The 22840-nt window shown below is 46.2% G+C and overlaps 1 protein-coding gene across 5 annotated transcripts in view; it reads left to right on the top strand.

The window, feature by feature from the left end:
* The first annotated feature begins 7287 nt into the window (after positions 1-7287).
* The window catches only part of LOC119172031 (G patch domain-containing protein 4), a 45215-nt gene continuing 29662 nt past the window's right edge, over positions 7288-22840 (top strand). For 2 of the 5 annotated variants that reach the window (XM_075892839.1, XM_037423001.2), the window contains exons 1-4: positions 7288-7376; positions 7531-7604; positions 9696-9782; positions 11249-11329. In XM_075892839.1, coding sequence (XP_075748954.1) covers positions 7322-7376; positions 7531-7604; positions 9696-9782; positions 11249-11329 — 297 coding nt within the window. In that variant the 5' untranslated portion in view covers positions 7288-7321. The remainder of the gene's footprint in view (positions 7377-7530; positions 7605-9695; positions 9783-11248; positions 11330-22840) is intronic. The other 3 variants (XM_075892835.1, XM_075892837.1, XM_075892838.1) reach the window with 3 other exon arrangements.

The following is a 22840-nucleotide window of genomic DNA, read 5'->3' as shown; positions in this document are numbered from 1 at the left end:
TTCTCAACTGTTCCGAATATGCAACGCAGCCGGTGAGCCCATTTATTCCAGCGCATCTTGCATGTTCGAAAGGCATAGTCCGCGGTGTAGATACGAGCCTGACCCCTGCAGAAGTTCTTGAGTTATTTTCGGTAGCAGGTGCAGTGTCAATATACAGGTGCACGCGTCTGGTTGACAATAAAAAATCACCTACCGAATCCGTGATAGGAACCTTTGCGGGAACGATAAGACCATCTGAAATTAAAGCTTGGCCTCTTATCTATAAGGTAGAGCCTCTATCCCCTAAGCCACTGCAGTGCTTGAATTGTTGGAGATATGGCCACAGCGTGAAAGGGTGCAGATCAACTGCCAGATGTCGACTATGCGGAGAAAATCACGACAGCCGTAAGTGCAACTCGACGGAAGAGAAGTGCTGTTTATGTCATGAAGCGCATCCTGCAGACTCTTTAGATTGTGAGGCGAAAGAACGAGAAGTTAAGCTGCTGGAAATTGTGGAACGCAGGCGTTGCTCCCGGAGAGAAGCTGTGACTGAATTACAAGAACGCTCGAAAGGTTACGCAAGCGTAACAGCACGACATACCACTGCTACGGATGCATCGTTAGCAAAATATATAGCAGAGGCTATATAGAAGGCAACGGAAAAGGCGATGGAGCGTCTTGCCAGCAGTATTATTGGAGTCGTGGCTGAATTGTTAACATCTCAGTTGACCCAAATCATTGCTTCAGTGTCTATGAAAAATCAGACTTCACAGGATTTGGAGGTTTCAAAGTGTGCCGGGACAGAAAGTCCGATAGCTCCTACACGATGCGCATCTCCTAAAGCAGGACCCTCCAATAAGATACTGCGGGCAGATCCAGAACCCGTATCAGATGACACTGATGAATTCACAGATATGGATGCGGAATCTCATAATTTCTTGAAGCGTGCCAGATCTCCCCTATCGAAAAAGTCCTCACAGAAATCAAAATCTAAAAAGTTCCTGTCAAAGAAAGACGTTTTGGAGAACCTCTCCAAAAAAGACTTTTTGAAGAAAGATCTTTTGGATCAAGCAGTCTCTGCGGCGGGTTTATAGAGTCAAAATAGGCTCCTTAAAAGTATTACAGTGGAATTGTCGATCAATAGGGTCGGCTACCACAGATTTATCGTGTATTTCTTCGCAAATTTCCCCAGATATTATTACTTTACAAGAAACTTGGCTTACAAATGGACAAAAATTTTACCTAAAAAATTATCGCTTATTTCGTTTAGACAGACCTAGCAGAGGTGGTGGACTTGCCATTTTTATATCAACTAAATTTAGTCATAGAGCGAAGATTAACTACCTGTGCATGGATTCTAACTATGAAATTATGGTATTAGACATCACTCTGCCAGGCTGTTCCCCTTTTTCTTTTGTTAACGCATACTTTCCGGTAGGAGTACAGGACACAAGATGCTTAGATGCAATGTTAGCTTCCTGCAGGAAGGATGTAATATTAACTGGTGACTTTAATTCACACCACGTGTCTTGGGGTTTCAAGACTCATGTAAATGGAAGGCGCTTGTGGGAATGGACTGTTGATAATAACTTATCTTGTGTAAATTTCCCCACTGTTACGTTTATTAGGAGACAATCAAAGTCGGCGATAGATCTGACCTTTTCCAGCTCCTCACTAAACATTTCGTCGTGGAAAACATTAGTTTGCGCAACAAACAGTGATCACCTTCCTATTAGCTTTGATATTAACCTTCCCGGGATATTTTTAACTGGTAAAATTGGCTCGTTTGTAAATTATGAGCGTTTACAAAAAGACTTAAAGTCTACTTTGGTTCTTCGCAAGGACATGCAGGAAGACATTCGGGCTATGAGTCTGTGTGCGGTATTGAGAAGAGCAATGAAAAAGTCAACTTTTGCAATAACTTCGGGCACAGGCGGGTCGTTTAGCCCATGGTGGAACGCTGATTGTACGAGGGGGTATAGAAAACGAAAAGCGGCGTGGAAGCAACTTATCCACAACCAATGCCCAAAAAACTGGTGTGACTATAAATACGTGGCAGCAGATTTTAAACGTGAAGTACGCAAAGCAAAAGATGACTATGACACTAACAAATTTAGCTATCTTTCAAAACCACACAACAGAAAAGCGCTTTTAGATTTTTGCGTTCCAGAAAAATGATACCACCATCAGACAATATTGATTCTTCAATTCTATCGCCTAGCGAACTCACTGAAATATTAGAAAATGTTGCTAAAGGATTAGAAGAAAGATTCAGATCAACAATACCAAGACACATAGTAAAGCCAATTGCAGGGGAGGAGTTCAATGAGGTGACATTAGCGGAACTAGCGGGTGTAGTGAGGCACTTACCTCCTACAGCACCTGGACCAGATGGAGTAACTTCAGCAATGATAAAACTACTATATGACATTTCCCCACATGAACTCTGTTAATTACTCTTTGAAAAATTCTTGGATACCGGCGGATTGGAAACTTTCCAAAATAATTCCGATACTTAAAAAACAGGGACTTGGGTATACACTTGACAATGTGAGGCCAATTTCTCTTACATCTAATTTGGTTAAACTAACTGAAAGAGTTTTGAATGCACGTGTAATAAAATACATTGAGGAGAAATCAATACTGAACCCCAGTCAAATTGGCTTTAAATCGGGATGCTCCATATGGTGTGCGCACGCGGATTTAGAGAGTCGTATACAGTTGGCTAGGCGTAGAAGAGAGTATTGTGCATTAGTTACTCTGGATTTGGCCAAGGCGTATGACAAAGTGGAGCATAAAATACTAATAGAGCAGATGGAAATGTCACACTTACCAAACTACATGACAGCATGGGTAGCAGAGTTTTTAAGGGATAGAGAGTTTTATTGCTTTCAAAGGGGTTGTTTTTCTAACCGATATCGACAATACCGTGGCGTACCACAGGGGGCAGTGCTCTCACCGGTGTTGTGTAACATCTTCCTCAGTTCGATTCCAACACATAGCGATATTCATTTATATGTTTATGCAGATTACATTGCTTTCTTTGCGACAAACAGTGATCTGCAATTACTTTATCAGATATTACAGAATTACCTAAACATAATAGAGGAATGGCTTGAAAAAATTGGAATGTCTCTAAACGTAAACAAAAGCGCGCTTCTAGCGTTCTCGTTCAGGGATCCTGTCAACATCTCCTTGATGTATGGCACAGAGCAGATTCCCCAGGTGGATTCACTCAAATACTTAGGCATCATATATAACAGCTCGTTAAATTGGAAAAGCCACATCGATCACATTGCGTCCAAAGCAACACGAGCCATGGGGTGGTTACGCAAGCTCAGCAACATAAAAAGGGGGTTGCGAAGAAATACATTGGTAATGGTCTATAAAATGTACATTCGTCCTATCATGGAATTCGGCTGTGTCTTATTTTCGGGCAGTGCGACATATAAAATGAGACCGCTAATACTATTAGAAAGGGAGGCTTTACGACTGTGCCTTGGACTGCCCAAGTTTGTTGCTAACAATGTGCTATACATGGAAGCGCGTCTACCGTCATTGTTGAATAGATTCAAAATACTTACTATCCAAACATTTTTAAAACTATACACTGTGCCCCAGAGAGCCTCGTTTTATGTTTTTATTAAAGAACCAAGTTTATTTTTTGAAACTTGGTGGTCACGATTCCGCTGCCCACAGATCTTGTTCGTTCAAGCGCTGCTAGAACCACTGAACGTCAAAATCAAACATATTTTCTCAACAAGAAACGTTAATTTAGATCTTAAGATAGAATTTGAGAATATTTATCCCTCTAACGCAAAGCAAATGCCATTTCAATATTTAAATGATCGGCTGCAGGATTACTTGGCACATGTGAACATGAACAACATAATTGCGACTGATGCATCCGTATCAAATGAAAAGGCTGGGGCAGGTATCTTCTCACGTTCCCTTGACTGGTCCTTTTCGGTTAGACTCCCAGATTACACACCAATATTCATAGCAGAATTATTTGCTTTTGTACTGGCACTACGGAAACTTCCTTTGGGCGAATCGGAAGCAGTCGTAATTACAGATTCTTTTTCAGTATGTTCTGCTCTGTCTTCAGGAGCCAACTTAACACTTATGCACATGTTTCGACAACTCATACCGACAAACTTGAAAAAACTGCAGCTCTTATGGGTACCAGGCCATCGTTGCATATATCTCAATGAGATGGCGGATGCACTAGCCACAGTATCTCTTAGCGGTCCCCTTATCCCGATTTTGCCTGATACGGCTTACGCGACAGCAATAAGGTTTAGAAACCTCTGTTTGCATGAATACGACTGCTACTCATTGGATAAATATCGAGATTTCGCACATCTAAGATGCCGCTGGAATAGACAGTGGTGTGCAACACGGCACTTGGAAGTTACTTTTACAAGATTGCGTTGCAGAATTCCTCAACTGAATTATTATTTGCATAAAGTTGGTCTAAAGGCGTCACCTTTATGTCAGACTTGCGAAGAAATGGAAACGATAGATCACTTCTTTTTGTTCTGTCGCCGATATTCTCATCAGCAGAAAAGATACCTGGTAGCTCCACTTGAAAAATTGGGATTAGAATTAAATGTGGCAGTAATTTTGTCGTTTGGCAGCATTAAATTCGGTTATAGCCACAGGGACGTCTGCTCTGCGGTATTTGAATACATAATTGAAACAAAGCGATTGCCATGTTAATCTGCCTATATATATATATATATATATATATATATATATATATATATATATATATATATATATATATATATATATATCATTTTAGACCCACCATTACCTCTGTCTCAAATCGCATCTGATAGCCTGCATCGCTCCCTGCTCAGATATACTCCTTTTTCGATTTTCGGCTTTTGTTTCTATACTTTTTTTTTTCAGCCCAAAATTACGTTTTCTTTGAAAAACCATTAGCCTTTTAGTTAAGATCCTGCCGCCCGGTTCTTGGCCGATCCCCCTTTGTGGGTGTGCGCCAGAGTGTCAAGAATCATCATCATCATCATCATCATCATTAAAATACTTCTGATCATGGTGGTCGGGTCGTAATTGCTCTCTGACTGTTGTTGCCGAGACTTCACCGGTCTGGGTATGGGTAACCACCTCCCTGGCGGAGAGGCTCTTTAAAGCCTTCGGCAAGAGGCACAAGATGGCCTGAGGACAAGAAGTCCAGGAGAGAGACCTGTGTTTCTGCCCAACGTCCACGGTATTTTTCATGAACCGAAAGAAAATCGCAAGTTGGTACGGCATCCCCTTGATAGGGTAGCTAGACCCCATGACCTTTATGGTGCCTACCAAACTAATTTCGCGCTGTCACTAAGTTACTGGCTATGATCAAAGGGAACATCATTCACGTTCTGTTAAACATTAGGTAATGTTAAACTTATCGCCCCTTATGTAATGCCCTATGAGGGTAAATAAATTATGATGATAAGGATGAACATGTGAACAAGTTTGTACCTTACGCGGAAAACGGTACATTGTACAAACCGGTAGGTGCATGAACACGCGTTTACGCGAGCATAATTGTAACAATCTGTCGTCCTGGTAACGACGTACAGCAGGTGTACAGCAGCCAGGTCTTGAAAGCCCCACAGTTGAATCGAGATCGAGATAGAAAGAGAGATCATTGAAACATTCACGATTAGCCTTTGGCGGAGGTTTGTGTATTAGTGCGCCATCGATACATTTGACCTATGATGAAGTGTTACTTTTACATATAAATTCAGATATTAGGCGTGAACAAAATTGATGGCGTGACGCAAGTGGTCTCTTGTAGTGGCTCCAGCTTTTTTGTGCCCAGCGCTGGCGCCGGCCCGGGATAGGAGGGTGGCGAGAGCCTGGGTTTCGAGAATGAAAATGCGAGACAACCAGATGACGATAATATTCCCCAAATACTCGCCTCTTAATCATTAAAGAAAACAAGATTCCACATTGCGTGGTAAACTACAGCTACCTGCCGAATATCAATAAAAGCTGGCAATCCTAAACGTAGCCTCTGAGACTGGCACATTAAAAGTCTCTGAGGCTTTTTAAACATAAGAAGTGACTGATATTTTCAGGAAACGCGCCATTAAAGCCATAGAGGTTGCCGTCCGCAGAGGAAAATTTTAATGCTTGAAATATGGTGCACGGACGCAGACATTGATAACTTATTTTGCCAAAGGCAATACTAATTTATCTGTGTAGCGGCTCCTGCTTTAAAGAAGAGGTTTCTAATTCTCGCCTACTCAAATGTTTTCATTGTTAAGTCCCAAAGGGTATGATTATGCGCTATGAAAATGTTGTGAATCTCATGGTCAACACCTTGTTCGCTTTGCTAAATTTCTCGCACGCATGGAGGCATTTATAGAGACCCATATTCATTGTAGCGTTTTTCAACTTATCAATGAATTCACCAATAATTTCCAGTAGTTGGTGATGTACAAATCTTCACTTGGGCAATTGCCAATCTCGAAGGTCATGCTTTTGCTAAAGACTCGCACCAGACTTCGTGGTATGAGTTGCGAAACCATGCGCGTTGCTCTGTACGTAGCTCCACGACCGCACACGAACTTTTGAGGTCCATTAATGCCCCATCACATGATTTTACGGTTTTTTTTTTTTGAAGATGATGTGGCGGGTTCGAAATACTTTATTGATTGATTGGTTTGTGGGGTTTAACGTCCCAAAACCACCATATGATTATGAGAGACGCCGTAGTGGAGGGCTCCGGAAATTTCGACCACCTGGAGTTCTTTAACGTGCGCCCAGTTCGAAATACTTTAGCCTTTTCTGAAGGCGTATATCTGATATCTCTAGTTTTGCCTTAGCGGTTATCTGTATTGCTTATTTAGCTCATAAATGAGCAATACCTTGTATTGTTGCATTTGCTGCTGGATGAACAGATAAGCATAGAAAATTGTTTTTTTCGTGTTTTATGCTTTCACAAAGTTGATGGAACTACAACTTTTATGTTCAACTGCAGAGGTTGTAGACAAAATAATAAGAATGATTGCGAAACGTAGCCAGCCTACGTGGTGTTAGCGGTCAATTACGAGCGTTTTTGACTAGTGCACAATAAATTGGAAATGCCAGTTCATCAACGAAGCAGAAGTCGTTAAACGCAGACGAAAAAAAGTTTGTGTCTGCTACCACTGCTATAAATAAATTTTTTCAAGAAAATAATATTGATAATAAGTGTTTACTTTTTTAGCCATTCATTTATATCTGTTTTTGCTATTATAGACTTTTTCACAAGCTGCTACATTTAATCAAAGTTTGTTAATACATTGGCAACAATGGTTTGTTTTTATTGTGCGTCATTAAAATGGCTGCTTCTGGTTTCGCGCGTGGTCTCTTGGAGAAGTACGGTTGGTCCGAAGGTAAAGATGGAAACGCTTTTGGTCGCTATCCCGTGCTGGTGAAAGAAGGAATCATCTCTAGTTCTGTAGATTCATCGCCTGGAAAAATTAATGTGGCTGGGACACGACATTGTTTTCACTTGCACACGCATGACCGCTTTCTTTCTCTGCCCAGGCAAAGGACTCGGAAAAAATGAAACCGGCATTGCAAAAGCATTGAAACCGAAGCTTAAATTTGATACTGCTGGGGTATGTCTAATTTACCTTTATTGTAGGTAAGGCCTGAGTGCGTGTTTATTTTATTCCTCTGTATCCACTAACTTGTGATTCTTTCAGACGTGTACATGTTGCGCCCCGATTTTTGAATTAATCCATGGTGGTCTGCCTTTCAAATTTGGGCATTCTCTAGCACAATATGTAGATCCCAGTTTTTTTATAGCATTTTTAATTTAGCTGTGTCAGCTTTCATGTGTACAGAATTTCGTAGCATGGATTTTAACGCAGATGAAGTTTACGCTTGGTTATTATCACAACTAGACTTTTAAGAAACTGTGGTAATTACGCTGTAATAATGCGTTATTAGAAATAAAGGGAGTATTACAAATATTTGTACAGTGTGCTGTTTGTAGAGTAGTGCAAATAGTGTGCTGTTTATGCTGCTTTATTGTTCTATTGTTGCATAATGACAATGTAATTACCGCATTTTTCTAACACCCTGTTAACTGTGCAGGTGTACACTCGTTGGCTGCTACATCGCAATGTTTTTATTATTTCAAACAAATGTTTTGTTTACCCTCATAGCTGTGGACATTTGCTTATGCTACATTTCTATAAAGTTAAGAAATCGAGATGAAGAGCTTACGAACACAGGTAGACTTACCGGTGGTACAAAAAGCACCTGCCATTTTGTCATCACGTATCATGTTGCGATCGCTGAGCACTAGGTCTATTCGATTCACTCTAGATTCTCTGCACCTTGTGTACCTCGCTCCTAGATTCTGAAAGGTGCAGCGGCACCCCCTGCACCACCGTCCTTCATTGTACAGGGTGTTGGTTGCGTGTGGCCATGGTGCCCCGAACCCTTGCACCTTCTAGCGCGAGGGTGCAGCATTTTGGTGCTGCCTCGCACATTCCGGTCGCGCACGGTCGTAGACATCGACGGTGTACCGACAAATTTTCCTGATTGTGGAAAATCTTGGCGTGATACTCCTAGACGGCGACGCCAAACTCTACGCAACTGCTGGTAATTGTGCAGACGTGATAACATTCTTGAGCAGTCCGCTCAGAAGCACGACAGCGACATTTCTTTGTTATCCGTTGTTTTCTTTTTTTCAGATGGGAGAACATTGCGGGTTGTATGCGCGTCGGGCTAACTTGCCACCACTGACTTGACAAACGGGCGTGCTACGCCCAAACGCCGTAAAACCACGCGATCCTGACGGTGCAAGCGGCCTCTGCGGCAGCTGCCGTGCTTCGTCAGAGTGCTGATCAAAGTCCTGCACGTCTCGATGACCCTGACAAAGTGCTGTGGAGCGGAAGAAAGACGAGGTTCCTTATTGATAAATATAAAGAGAATTTTGGCAACATCGGCCAAAAGTCGCTTGCACTCGTAGTCAAAATAACGGACCACAACTTCTTCGTAGTATCTAGGTGTGCGGTTACGATCGCTGCGCACCAGTTCAGCGCCGATTTAACACAACACTGCGTCAAGTTCCTCGTCTTCACTGTTGGATTCAGCTATTTCCGTAGCAATGTAAAATTCCTCCATGCTTAAACATCAGGAGCTGCAAATTCGTGGGCGCACAATACACACGACGGCTTACGTAGCCGAGCAGCAGACGACAGGTGTTCTCTGCTTGCATCTCAAAATTTGATTTCACGACAATAAACCATGAATTTAATAGTCTTTTTATTTAAGGGAGAGCAAAGGATTTCATCTAAACATTGATTGACCCTAAGCGGTGGCGCTGCTAATGCGTGACATTTGCTCTCTGAAATGGGTACCGAGACACCTAGATACACCTGCTGCACCAGGTGTCGGCACCGGCTCCACCTTTTTTTGTGCGGTGCCGTGCAATTTTATTGAATCGAATAGACCTACTGTTTACTTAACTAGAATGGTGGCAAGTGATGGCAACCTTGTGTGACTTTTGTGTATATTCAGTGGCATTGATGCAAAGGGAAAGACAGTATCAGAGCTGGAGCTTTCACGCTAACAAAAAAAAGTTGCAACTAAATGTTGCGCGAGGCAAAACTTACTTGTTATGGCTTGGTGCATGCTGCAGATGTATGATCTGCCGTGGTAACTTATAGTGGATTTTTACTATATCATGCTCCTAGGTTGGGCACAAGATTGACTTGACGTCCCAGTGGTGGAGCAAGGCATTCAATGACGCAGCTAAGAGCATCAAGGTCGACGTGTCTGATGTAAGTCTTCGAGAATTTTTCCCTCTCTGTCTTTGTCTGCTGTACAAGGAATCAGTCAGTATGATGGAGGCGACATTAAAGGTAAAGCAATGAGAGGCGATAACTAAAGCTGCATTTCTGAAATCCTTTGCTCTCCCTTAAACAAAAAGACTATTAAACTCATGGTTTAGTGTGGTGAAATGAGAATGTGTTACTGAGGTGTACCATATTTATTTCAGTTGAAATATGACCCCGTAGAGTTTTTTTTTTTAATGTGCACCTAAATCAATGTATGTGGCCATTTTCGCATTTTATCCCTGTCAGAGGTTAGCCGCCATGGCCAAAAAACAAATTGGCACCCTGGCGCTTAGCAGCGCGGCGGTACAGTTGCCGAGCCACCATTTCAGGTGCAAAAGCTGCATGTCGAGTAAAGTGGCTTATCGAGCTTGTTGGTGATTCGTTCAGTGCTTTTCCCATTTGTCTGCTCTGTCTCCATGCTTTATTTCACTGTTTACTGCCTGTATATAAGGAAGACTTTGCATGGAAAGGGCCACATACACATATTATGTTATCATAAGAGCTCTGTTAAAGTACAACAGGCATGAAAAGAATGGGGATTGCAAAAGTTTATTTTGCTGCAATAAGCATATTTTTTTCCATTGCTGTGTCATTGCCAGTGTTGTCTTAGTCAGTGCAGGAGTTGGCTGTGTCAGGAGAAGAAGATAATGTTTCGTAAAGTGAAAGGTACAGAGGTCAGAATGGAGAGCATCAAGAGGGTGAAGAAGGCGGAGACAACGGTATGAAGATGTGATGTTATAGCACGAGTTACTCTGCACATATCTTGTGGGCAAATGTACTTGATAGGCAACAGTCTTCACAGCTAAGCACAGCCTCTAGAAACAAACGTTCTGTGGATGGTTGGAATGCTTTTAGGTGGCTTGACAAATATGCAGCACATTTGGCTACAAAATTTATAAAGCCAGAAGGGTGCAGTGATGCAGTCTGGTGTTTCGGTTCGACTCACTAACCATTCTCTACTGTCACCAGTGTTGTGCTAAAAAATGCAAGCGTTCCCGCTGTGTAAACACAATGGTCTGACTGGAATGGAGAGTAATGTTAAGTTTTCCTTCAGTCTCATCACGTGATCACCGACGGGTAAAGTCTTCAGTGCTTCTGGTGGCAGTCCTTATAACTCCAACCTTGTAAGACTGGGGTACATGTATAAAGAGTACCAACAGATGAATACCTAGATTAGGACAAATTTTTTCTCAGTGAGGAAGCTCTTCTTTCTTCGTACTCCCCATTGATGTCCTTGTTGCTTTGTGCTACAAAGAGGCAGATACCGAATTCATCTTTCATAATACTTCCATCACTTCATAGGATATTGCAGGACTAATGTGTCATTTTGGTGTCTAATTGTAGGGGTCTGTATTTCAAGCATCATATTGTTGCTTTATTTTTCTTTCTCCTCTGCTTTCTAATTTCAGGGCACTACTACTATTACTAAAGCAGTAAAAAAGGAAAAGAAAAGGGCCTTGCCAAAGCACACATACAGTGGTTTCATTAAGGTAAGGCTAAAAGAAGACTGTCATAGCAGGGTGATCTAAGTGTACGTTAAATTTTTGGCCACAAGGTGTTCGGTATTCACAAAAACTAAGCAGTAAAGCTCTTCTGCATTTGGCAGACAACCAAATGAGAGTTAACACACTGGCCACATCTTGGACCAGTGTAGACGGATCGCTGACACTGTGGCAAAAGGCAGTGGTGTGACAACAGTGAATTAAAGGCTGTTGAGGGCATTACATTTTTCTTTTCTTTTTATACGTCACGTGTTTAGGTTCTTCACCTTGCTCTGGGTGCCACCTGTTGATTGCTAACCCTACAGTTTTTTTTTTTTTTTTTTTTTCACAGTATGGATTTCAGCTTTATTTGTGGCCCATTCTATCCTTGCCATAGCAAAGAAGACCATGTCTATTTTATTTGGGGTCATTGTGCTAGACATTAGGACAATGTGAAGTCACTTGCAGAATCTGATGGAGATCTTTGGTTGCAGAGTATTTTCTTGGAGCAGTACACAAATAACATTGCTAAAGCTCATTGCTTCTGACTTAGGTGATTTTGGTACGTTAAACCCCACATATCAACCAAATTATTAAATCAAAGCTTCTGGCTGAGGCTTTGGCAATTCTAGGGGATCCCCAAACAATATTCTCAAATTCACTAGGTGTTCAGGGTCACCTAGTGACCTTGACCAATTCGGTCGTCGGGTGGAGTCACTTGAGTACAGTATATGATGTGGGCATGCACGAGGTCCAGCGTTTGGGCGGGCATCATGTCCTGACAGCACCCCCCCCTCCCCAAAAACTGCTAATGTCATTTCTTTTTGTTTCCTATGAGAACCAAGATGAATAACGGCTATTTGGGCTAGTTGGTTAAATTTCATTATAATAAGGGTTGCAGCGCAAGCACAAGAGTACGCAAGCACGCGGGCAGGAAAGCAAACAGAAAGCGAGGAATGGAAGGCAAAGAGGGACAACGAAGGCACATTATCGTTGGGCCTTCATTTTTATCAGACACTCCACCAGATCTATGTCATGTTGCTCACGTTCGCTTGTTAAAAGATTTTGCCTGTTTGTATATATTAACATGTGTACAGGGAAAAATAGTCAGTTGGTAGTCAGCGCTCGTGTTGTCCCTCTTTGACTTCCGTTCCTCGCCTTCTGTTCTCTTTTCTTCCAGCACTCGCGCTTACGCTGCAACCCTTATTATAATAGAAGCAAAATCTTTCATGGACGCTCACATTCACAAACCGCATGGTTGATTTGCTGTAAAATATTGCTACATGTAAGCTGCCGCAATGCATATTGTCAATGCGCGAGTGTGCCCGACAAAGAGGATGAAGGTCGCTTGCTGCTTGAACTCAGAGCCAGACTGGCCAGCGCTGCAACCGCTCTTGAAAATGTATTTTGTAAATACATTTGCAATATATCGACTCGTTACTCACGTAACATATTTGGTGGAGGTGGAACGTTCCCCATCCTCACCCCGCAGCTCCGCAGTGGCCGCAACCTCCAACTTCCGGCCATGGCTTCCAGTGACACGTCTGCGACTTCTCCGACAGCCTTTGTTCCGGTCCCCACACCCCGTGATCTCGGGACATTCTCTGTGCAACCTGGCCTCGATGTCAACTGCTGGCTTCACCTGTATGAACGAGTCAGTCAAACTCACCGCTGGGACCCTACCATGATGCTCGCTAATGTTCTCTTCTGCTTGGACGGAACTTGCGTGTCTGGTACGAAACAAATGAGTACGAACTCCCCAGCTGGGACACATTCAAGGAGAAGCTACGAGACATCTTTGGGGACCTATCACAAACGACTGCAATTTTCGTTTCGTCCGCGCGTCCAATCGTCAAAAGAAGGGTGCTTTTGTGTTGGGAGAACGACGTCCGGCGACTAACGACGCAGCAGCGGCGCCGCATTGTCTTCCCTACACCTGTACCGAAAGGAGGGACATGTGTTCAAGGAAAAATAAATGACCTCGAGAGGGGACGGGACGTCACGAAAGAGTTTTGACTGCTTTGAAATCAGATTCGAAGTTGACGTGCTACTAGCAAGACGCGTGGTCGTCGGTGTCACGAGGCTCGCGTAGGCGACGAGTATGGAGTGACCCCCGCAACATATTGAGACGGCTGCAATACCGGGCACCCTCGTCATCTACTAAGCTGGCGAGATATTCATCTGCACCCGTCAACTCCCCTACATGTACCAAGAGCTGGCCTGGTCCATATGGAACTTTTTATTGTGACCTTTTTTTTCTAAACTTTTACTTCATTATAACCGGCTTTTCAATAAGTGTAGTTGTGTGCGCTGTGAGGCATGTAGATGTTCAGAAGTGCGAGCATGAGCTTTTTCTTGTAGTTATTTTCTTCGTATCTCTTTTTGATTTCCATCATGTTGTCATTTTATGAACATTCCACGTATATGTGTTTTGTCTGCACTAGTTGTGTTCTTTTAGAGCATTTCTTGTTTTGTAGCTGTTCTTTTTCATCGCGTATCAGTTTTCTTCCTCTGTTATTTGAGTTAACTCCTGCCTTTGTCCTTGTTTTAATTAAATGCTTGTTTGTGTGTAATCAAATCTCTGTGTCTGCTCTACGAGTGCGTCGATCGGGCTCATACATCATCGCACGTGCAACCCCGCATGGGTCAACCGACCTGCAAATAAATTTGAGATGTACCACTTCGAGGCCTTTCAGGCGTTGCAGGCCGAAGCGTAAAATGGAAGCCTGCGAGTCTGGCGCATGTCGATGTTAGATCGGTGTGGTCTCAACCGAAGTGTGTGACAGGACCAGATCGGTCGCCACGCAATTGCACGACAGGAGCTGGCTACCCGTGTCCAGTCGCCAACTGAATCGTATGTGTCCTACATACAAGAAGTTCTCGCTCTTTGCTGGAAAGTGGACGAGGCGATGTTTGAAGCTGACAAGGTTGGTCACGTTTTAAAGGGAATCGTGGACGACGCTTTCAATTTGCTGATCTACTCGACTATAGACGGCATCATTCACGAATGCCACCGTTCCGAAACAGCAAAAAAACTGTCGGGTGCGCCCTCCTTTTTCTCATTTACCAAACATGGTGGCTACGTCCACCTGCTCTGATTCCGCCGCCACACCGCCCTTTGAGCAGAGTGTCACACGTATCGTTCGACGGGAACTTGAAGCAGCAAGTCCAGTGCCGCTTCAGCCCTCTCTCTTCGAACATACTACTGTGGTAAGAGTGCTTCTCACAACCAAAATCGAAACTGGAAGTGAAACCGACAGCGGAAAATAACCGACGAAGACGAAAGTGTGCACGGGGTCAGACGAACGTGAGCGCGTGAGCTTCGGAACAGCGACGGGCAGAGGAAGAACGCGGCCAGCTAGCAAGAGCGCTAGGCGTTGGGCCTCAGGGGACCGAACCAACGAGTGGGTGTCACCAACCCAACCGGGACGAGCGTGGCATGTTCCTGAGGCGAGTGGCGGTTCCAGGCCGGGCCTGACATGCTGTTCCTGTGGTTGACGAGCGTGCGGGCCAGGGCAAGCGGCTGATCCTGTCCAGACTCGGGTCCGGCACAACCAGTCACCGAGATCGTGGCCACGGTGCCACGTCGGAGCCGGTCCGGCGCAACCGCCAATTGAAGGTGCGACCTCGGTGTTTCGTCGGCCGCAGCGCGGGGCTGCCTGGTCCAGCACGAGCAGCTGATGGTCTGCTCGTGAGCTCCCGTGCACTTGGCAACCTTCCCGTGGCGAGGTTGCGTCGTCGACGCCATAGTCTTCAGCGGGAGCGTGAGTGGCACCCGACGGAATTAGACTTCCGAGTAGTGAGGACGCGTGGGTTACTCGCGGGCGCGTAGACATAAGGACTGTATGACTGAATTACGGAGCCAGTGTGTTATACAGATAGCCACAATGTTGTGATTGTTTTGTGTGTGAGGTCAATAGGTGTTTCTCTTGTCCTTGTCTTGGGTTTCTGCGTCTGAGGGCCCAAGAACCATTACACTACCATACCAACAGCCCCCGCCGTCTCTGTTATTCAGGCAAAAATACGACAAGAATTCGCCAACCTCAGGTTCCCTCTCGCCTGCCCCGTATCTCGCCCCTCCTCCAGACCAATGCCGATCAATGCATCTCGACGTGAACCATTCGTTCCTCCACGATCTCACAACCCCATGGAATGGCGGACTCCCGATGACAAACCAATCTGCTTCCGGTGCCACCGCGTTAGACATGTCTCCAGCTACTGCCGTGCCTCCTGGACGCTGCCACATAGGAACATGTCTTTTGCACTTTATCGTCCATATGAAGATCTTCGCCGGTATTTGCCCAGACGTACGGACGCTGCTTTCGACACACTTATTGGCCGCCTTCCTGCTCGTTCTCTGTCCCCTCAACGCCATCGTTCCCCGTCACCCCAGCCACCCCGCCATTCCTCGGCGCCCAACTTTCCATTGCACCCGTCTGAAAACTACACCGTGCAGCTCCTGGAGCTAGTGCTGCGCCATCTCCGTGTGAACCAAACCCTTCATTGACGGTTCCTACGAACAAGAATCTTATCGACGTGCACGTGGATGGTATTTCTTTGACGGCACTAGTCGATGCTGGCGCTCACGTGTCCATAATCAGTGTTCATCGTTGTCGCCACTTAAGAAAAGTACTCACGCCTTCTGCTACAGAAGCTGTACATGTCGCCAATGGCAGAACTGTTCCTGTCATCGAAATGTGTACGGCTCGCATAAGCATCGTCGACAGCTACGTTTCTGTCCTATTCACGATGCTCCATAACTGTCCTCATAACCTCATCTTAGGGATGGACTTCCTGTCGACCCATTGTGCTCTGATAGACTGTTTCGCTGGTACTCTTTGCTTAGACCTTCCTCTTCAGCCGAATACTTAACCTAAATTTCAACGTGGCCTCTGTGCCACAGATTTCCTCCACTTACCGCCTAAAGCCCTCACATTCGCCGAACTCACCACGACCTCACCCGTGTTGGATGGGTATTACATCATCACGCCAATTCCTGATGTCCTACTGGCCTGTGATGTCGCCGTCCCTCACTGTGTCGTAATTATAGCCGCTAACTGGATAAGTCTACCCGTCGTAAATTTCGGCTTCACGAAGCAAGTCCTCCCTGAAGGCATCTTAATCACCACGTTGCGGTCCTTAGCCGATGATGATGTCACCACTTTCACAGCCGACATATGCACTAATCTTCCTTGTCGCCCACCTGATGCCATACGCCTTGACATGTGAATACGTCCTATGATCGCTCCTCACCTCCCCCCAGCGCAGTCAGCCATCCTCATGCGCCTTTTAGCTTCCTACCGCGACATCTTCAACCTTGGCGATCATATATCATATAGTGGTTTTGGGACGTTAAACCCCACAAATCAATCAATGGCGATCGACCACTTGGCCAAACTTCTCTTGTCCAGCACCGCATCAACACAGGTGATGCTGCTCCCATTCACCGTTGACCGTATCATTTGTCCACATTGGAGACCAGATTATTCAAGTCAAAGTGGACAAGATGTTAACTAAAAGCATTATTGAGCCCTCATCAAGCCCATGAGCGTCATTCGTCGTCCTGGTTAAAAAGAAGGACAACACATGGCGCTTCTGCATCGATTACCAGCATCTAAATCGAACTAGGAAAAAGGACGTGTATCCTTTGCCCCGTATTAGTGACGCTCTCGATTGTCTTCATGGCGCACGCTACTTTTCATCCATCGGCCTTCGCTCTGGTTATTGGCTGATTGCCGGGGATGAGAAAGGCCAAGAAAAGACCGCCTTCGTCACTCCCGATGGCCTGTACCAATTCAAGGTTATGCCCTTCGGTCTATGCAATGCCACAGCTACGTTTGAACGTATGATGGACTTTCTGCTACACAGCTTCAAATGGTTAACATGCTTGTGTTACCTAGACGACGCCCTCGTATTTTCACCTACATTTGAGACCCACCTTGAGCGTCTGTCGGCCATTCTCGCCGTCTTCGGCAATGCTGGCTTCCAGTTGAACTCCTCGAAGTGTCACTACGGCCCCCGACAAATTAAAGTGTTGGGCCACATTGTCGATGGTTCTGGTGTGCGGCCAGACTCTGAGAAAATTCGTGCTGTCACGAGTTTCCCAGTACGCCGATCCGCCAAAGATGTCCACAGCTTTGTGGGACTCTGTTCGTACTTCAGGTGATTTGTGAAAGACTTTGCAGCAATCGCCCAACCACTTATCGATCTTCTGAAGAAAGGCATCCCATTTACGGAGGGGTCCACTCAAACCGCTGCGTTCTTTTGCCTCATCACACTTTTTATGACGCCCCCTATTCTGGCCCACTTTTACCCATCCACCCAAACTGAGGTCCAAGCGAGTCCCAGTGGTCACGGTATCAGAGCCGTTATCGCTCAACGCCAACAGGGACACGACCGGGTTATCGCCTGTTCTAGCCGCCTCCTTACACCTGCAGAGTGCAACTATTCGATCACGGAACGAGAATGCCTTGCTCTTGTTTGGGCGGTCTCAAAGTTTTGTCCATATTTATATGGCACTCACTTCTCCGTCGTCACCAACCACCACGCGCTCTGCTGGCTTTAATCCTTAAGAGGTCCCACAGGTCGACTTGGTCGCTAAGCTCTGCGACTGCAAGAATACACTTTTGCTGTGACATACAAGTCTGGACGCCTGCATCAGGACGCCGATTGCCTTTCTCGCTATCCAGTTGGTGAATCAGCCGTCGTACCTGACGACGTCGCCTGCGTGTGCTCCGTTTCCCAACTGACCCACATAGCCGACGAGCAACGCCGTGATGAAGCCTTACGAGCTATCATCGAGTACCTCGACTCCTCTCCATCCAACTGATCCCATCGCTTGTTCGTACGGCAGAATGGTATACTATACTGGCATAACTTCCATCCAGGTGGCCCATCTGTGCTGCTTGCTATACCCAAACACCTCTGCTCAGCTGTACTCCACAACTTTTACGACGTTCCTACTGACGGTCACCTCGGCGTGTCCTGCACATACGACCGAATTCGCCATCGCTTCTATTAGCCAGCTCTCGCACACTCCGTCAGAAGATACGTCGCGGCGTGTGAAGTATGTCAGCGCCGCAAAACACCGTCGACGCTTCCGGCTGGGCACCTTCTACACTCGACATTCCTTCTGAATCTTTTTTTTTGCATTGGCTTGGACTTACTCGGCCCGTTTAACCTGTCTTCTGCTGGCAATAGGTGGATAGCTGTGGCCACTGACTACACTACACTCTACGCCATCACACGCGCCCTTCCAACATGTTGTACCACAGACGTTGCCGATTTTCTTCTACATGACGTGACCTTGCAGCATGGTGCTCCACGCCAGCTGCTCACGGGCCGAGGCCGCACATTTCTATCAAGAGTCATAGTGGACATCCTACGCTCATGTGCAACACACCACAATCTCACTACGTCGCACCAACTGAACCCTAACCGACATGCTTTCAAAGTATCTTTCCTAAGACCACTCTAACTGGGACTTCACTCTACCATACGTGACATTTGCGTACGATTCTTCACGCTATGACAGAGCTGGTTGCTCCCCATTTTTCCTGTTGTTTGGCCGGGAACCCACATTGCCCCTCGATACAGTCATTTTGTTGCCAGCAGCTCCGACCACAGAAGATGCCCCGGACGCCATCAACCGGATTGCCCACGCTAGTGAAGCCGCTCGTGCTCGCCTTCTGACCTCCCAAGAAAACCAATGGCGCCGTTATGATCAACTACACCGGGATGTGCACTTTTCGCCCGGTTCGTTGGTTCTGCTGTGGACTCCGACCAGGCACATTGGCCTGTCTGACAAACTGCTCTCTCCATACACAAGGCCATACAGAGTGCTTCGTGCGGTGACTCCCGTCAGTTATAAAATCGCTCCTGCTGCCTTGTCGTCTTCATCCACCCCTTAGGCCAGCGACATCGCACACGTCACACACCTGAAGCAGTACTACTCGCCCAATGGCGACGTCTAGATGCGCCGAGACGGCGCCTTTGCCGACGAGGATTCTGCTACATGTAAGATGTCGCAATGCTTATTGTCAATGTGCGTGTGTGCCCGACGAAAAGGATGAAGGTCACTTGCTGCTCGAACTCAGAGCCAGACTGGCCAGCGCTGCAACCGCATATACATTTTGTAAATATATTTTTAATATATTGTCGCGGTTCAACGTAAGCAGTGCACCGAGACGTTGAGTCCGAGAACCGACGGCGTGTGTTTTTATGCAGGAGCCAAGAGCAGGCAAGCAAAAACAAAAGCACGTCGTCTTCTTCAGTCCCCCTTTTCACAAGGCTGTTGGCGCGCACATCGTCTTCGTTCTTTGTTTCGGGCGCGGCATTTGCCTCCCCTTAAAAGAGCATCGCCCCGATGCTATAGCTGAGACAGTAATTTGCGCAAGAAGTCACTTTGTAGAAGCGACGGTGCCTCGCAGAGTCATTCGCTGACGTATGGCTTAATGCGCACTACGTGCACAAGCTCAGGTCGGTGCTGGCAACGCCTTGAACAATTTGGGCTATCCGGGACGACTTCATAGGTAACATCACTTAGTCGTCGCAGTACTCGATAAGGTCCGAAGTACCTTCTGAGCAATTTTTCGGATAGTCCCTGTCTTCGTACAGGCGTCCACACCCATACCCTGTCCCCGGTTTCGTACGTTACAGGTGTATGACGTTGGTTATAGCGGCCTGCGTCGTACTCTTGCTGTTGGTATATTCGCAGACGTGCGAGCTGCCTGGCCTCCTCTGCGCGTTGAGTAAACGCGTCAGCACTCGTTTCGTTGTCATCGCATTCGTGTGGCAGCATTGCGTCTAACATCGTTCTTACTTCTCGTCCGTGAACAAGGCTGAATGGGGTCATACGTGTGGTTTCTTGTTTCGCAGTATTGTATGCGAACGGTATGTAAGGGAGAATCTCGTCCCAGTTTTGTGTTCGAAGTCCACATACATGGAAAGCATGTCTTCCAGAGTTTTGTTATGTCGCTCGGTCAACCCGTTGGTTTGTGGATGGTAAGCTGTCGACTTGCGATGAATAGTACCGCTGAGCACCAACACATGATCTAAAAGCGCGGCCGTGAATGCAATTCCGCGATCTGTTATAACGATTGATGGCGCACAGTGTCTCAGCACAATGTTCTCTATGAAGAACCGGGCTACCTCCTCTGCTGTGCCTCTCTGGATGGCTTTTGTCTCGGCGTAGCGAGTAAGGTAGTCGGTCGCCACTATAACCCAGCGGTTACCAACACTGGAGGTGGGAAGTGGGCCCAAAAGGTCCATTCCGATCTGGTCAAATGGCGTTGTCGGGATCTGGACAGGGTGTAGCAAACCGGCTCGTTTTGTTGGAGGTGACTTGCGCCGCTGGCAATCGAGGCAGGTCCGAACATGATGCTTCACGGTAGCGGTGAGTCTAGGCCAGTAATATCTCCCTCGAACTCTGCTCAGTGTGCGCGTGTAGCCTAAATGTCCAGATGTTACCTCGTTGTGGCACGCTTGCAACACCTCAGGACGAAGAGTGGTAGGGACGACAAGCAGGTAGGTGGACCCGTCTGACGAGAAGTTCATTTTGTAAAGGACATTGTTTCGCAGACAGAACGATGATAGTCCTCTTGTAAAGGCTTTGGGTGCATTCTGGCTTCGTCCTTCTAAATAATTAATCAAGCCAAGTAGCTCAGGATCGTCATGCTGGTGATCTGCGATGGTTGACGTGTCGAGGATTCCGAGGAACGCTGTCTCTTCATCAAAAGCAGCAGCCGACTCTATTGGGGATCTAGATAGGCAGTCGGCGTCCGTGTGTCGTTTTCCCGACTTATACACCATCGTTATATCAAACTCCTGTAGTCTAAGGCTCTAGCGTGCCAATTGCCTGGAAGGATCTTTCAGACTTGTTAACCAACATAACGAATGGTGGTCACTGATAACCTTGAATGGGCGGCCGTACAGGTATGTGCGAAATTTCATAACTGCCCACACCACGGCGGGGCATTCCTTTTCAGTGGTCGAGTAATTTGCTTCTATGCGTGACAGAGTTCTGCTTGCGTAAGCGATCACTCTTTCCTCGTCATCCTGGCGCTGTACAAGCACAGCTCCGAGGCCAACATTGGTGGCGTCAGTATGGAGCACTGTAGGGGCTGTGTCATCAAAATGGGCAAGTACGGGGGTCGTCTGTAGACGTTGCCACAAGTCATTGAAAGCATCTTCCTGTTCGTCGCCCCAAACAAATGCAACGTCATCCCTCGTGAGACGAGTTAAAGGTGACGCAATGCGCGCAAAATCTGGAATAAATCGCCGATAATATGCACAGAGACCCAGAAAACGCCTCACTGCCTTTTTATCTGATGGTGTTGGAAACTGTGCGACGGCGGCAACTTTTTCGGGGTCTGGACGAACTCCTGCGTAACTGACGACATGGCCAAGAAACTGCAGTTCCTCAAAGCAGAAGTGACATTTCTCCGGCTTGAGCGTCAGGCCTGCGGCCCGTATGGCCTGCAAGACCATTTGCAATCGTTCAAGGTGTTCGTCAAACGTTGTAGAAAACACAATGACGTCGTCAAGGTATACTATGCAGGTTCTCCATTTAAGGCCAGAGAGAGCGGTATCCATGAGACGCTGGAAAGTAGAAGGAACGGAGCACAAGCCAAATGGTAAAACCTTAAATTCGTACAGTCCGTCTGGCGTCACGAAAGCGGTTTTTTCACGATCCCTGGGGTCTACTTCAATTTGCCAATATCCGCTCTTTAAGTCCATGGAAGAGAAGTAACGTGCGTTTCGAAGCCTGTCAATCGAATCATCTATGCGGGGAAGCGGGTACACGTCCTTTTTTGTAACCTGATTTAGCTTTCGATAGTCCACACAGAAACGCAGGCTGCCGTCCTTCTTTTTCACTAGAACAACAGGTGATGCCCAGGGGCTTTTCAACGGTTGAATGACGTCGTCTTCAAGCATTTTTGTTACCTGCTGTTCTATCGCTTCTCGCTCTTTTGAAGCCACACGGTATAGATTTTTATGGATTGGTCTAGCCGTGTCCTCTGTGATGATTCGGTGCTTGGTCAAGGACGTCCGGCCTACTTTCGAGGTCGACGCAAAACAGTCGTGAAACTCGTCTAGCAGCACAAGCAGGCGTTCCCGCTGTTGCTGAGTTAAAGTAGGGCTGACGTCAAGGTTAGGTGCTAGGTCACGTGGGTCTTGTGCAGGTGTTGCTTCGAGTGCTGAAAAGCAGTCATGAACATCTGCGATCTCGTCGAAATGTGCCAACGTTGTGCCTTTTGGAAGGTGCTGTCGCTCGGAGGTGAAATTGGTCAACAGCAAGTTCGTTGGGCCATCGGTGACATTGACTATTCCTCGTGCTACGGAAATCCCGTGTGTGAAAAGCAGCGAGGTTTTTTGGTCGGCGACTCCTTCACCGTCGAATGGTACGTCACATGCTACTAAAACAAGGATACATGATCGAGGCGGCACGACTATATTGTGGTCTTTCAGACGAAAGGATTTGTGCTCTGGTGATGTAGGATCAGTCAGACGAGCACTCTC

The sequence above is a fragment of the Rhipicephalus microplus genome, chromosome 4 (genome assembly GCF_043290135.1).
Source record: "Rhipicephalus microplus isolate Deutch F79 chromosome 4, USDA_Rmic, whole genome shotgun sequence".
In the NCBI taxonomy this organism is placed as follows: domain Eukaryota; kingdom Metazoa; phylum Arthropoda; class Arachnida; order Ixodida; family Ixodidae; genus Rhipicephalus; species Rhipicephalus microplus.
This window is presented reverse-complemented; position numbering and strand designations above follow the sequence as displayed.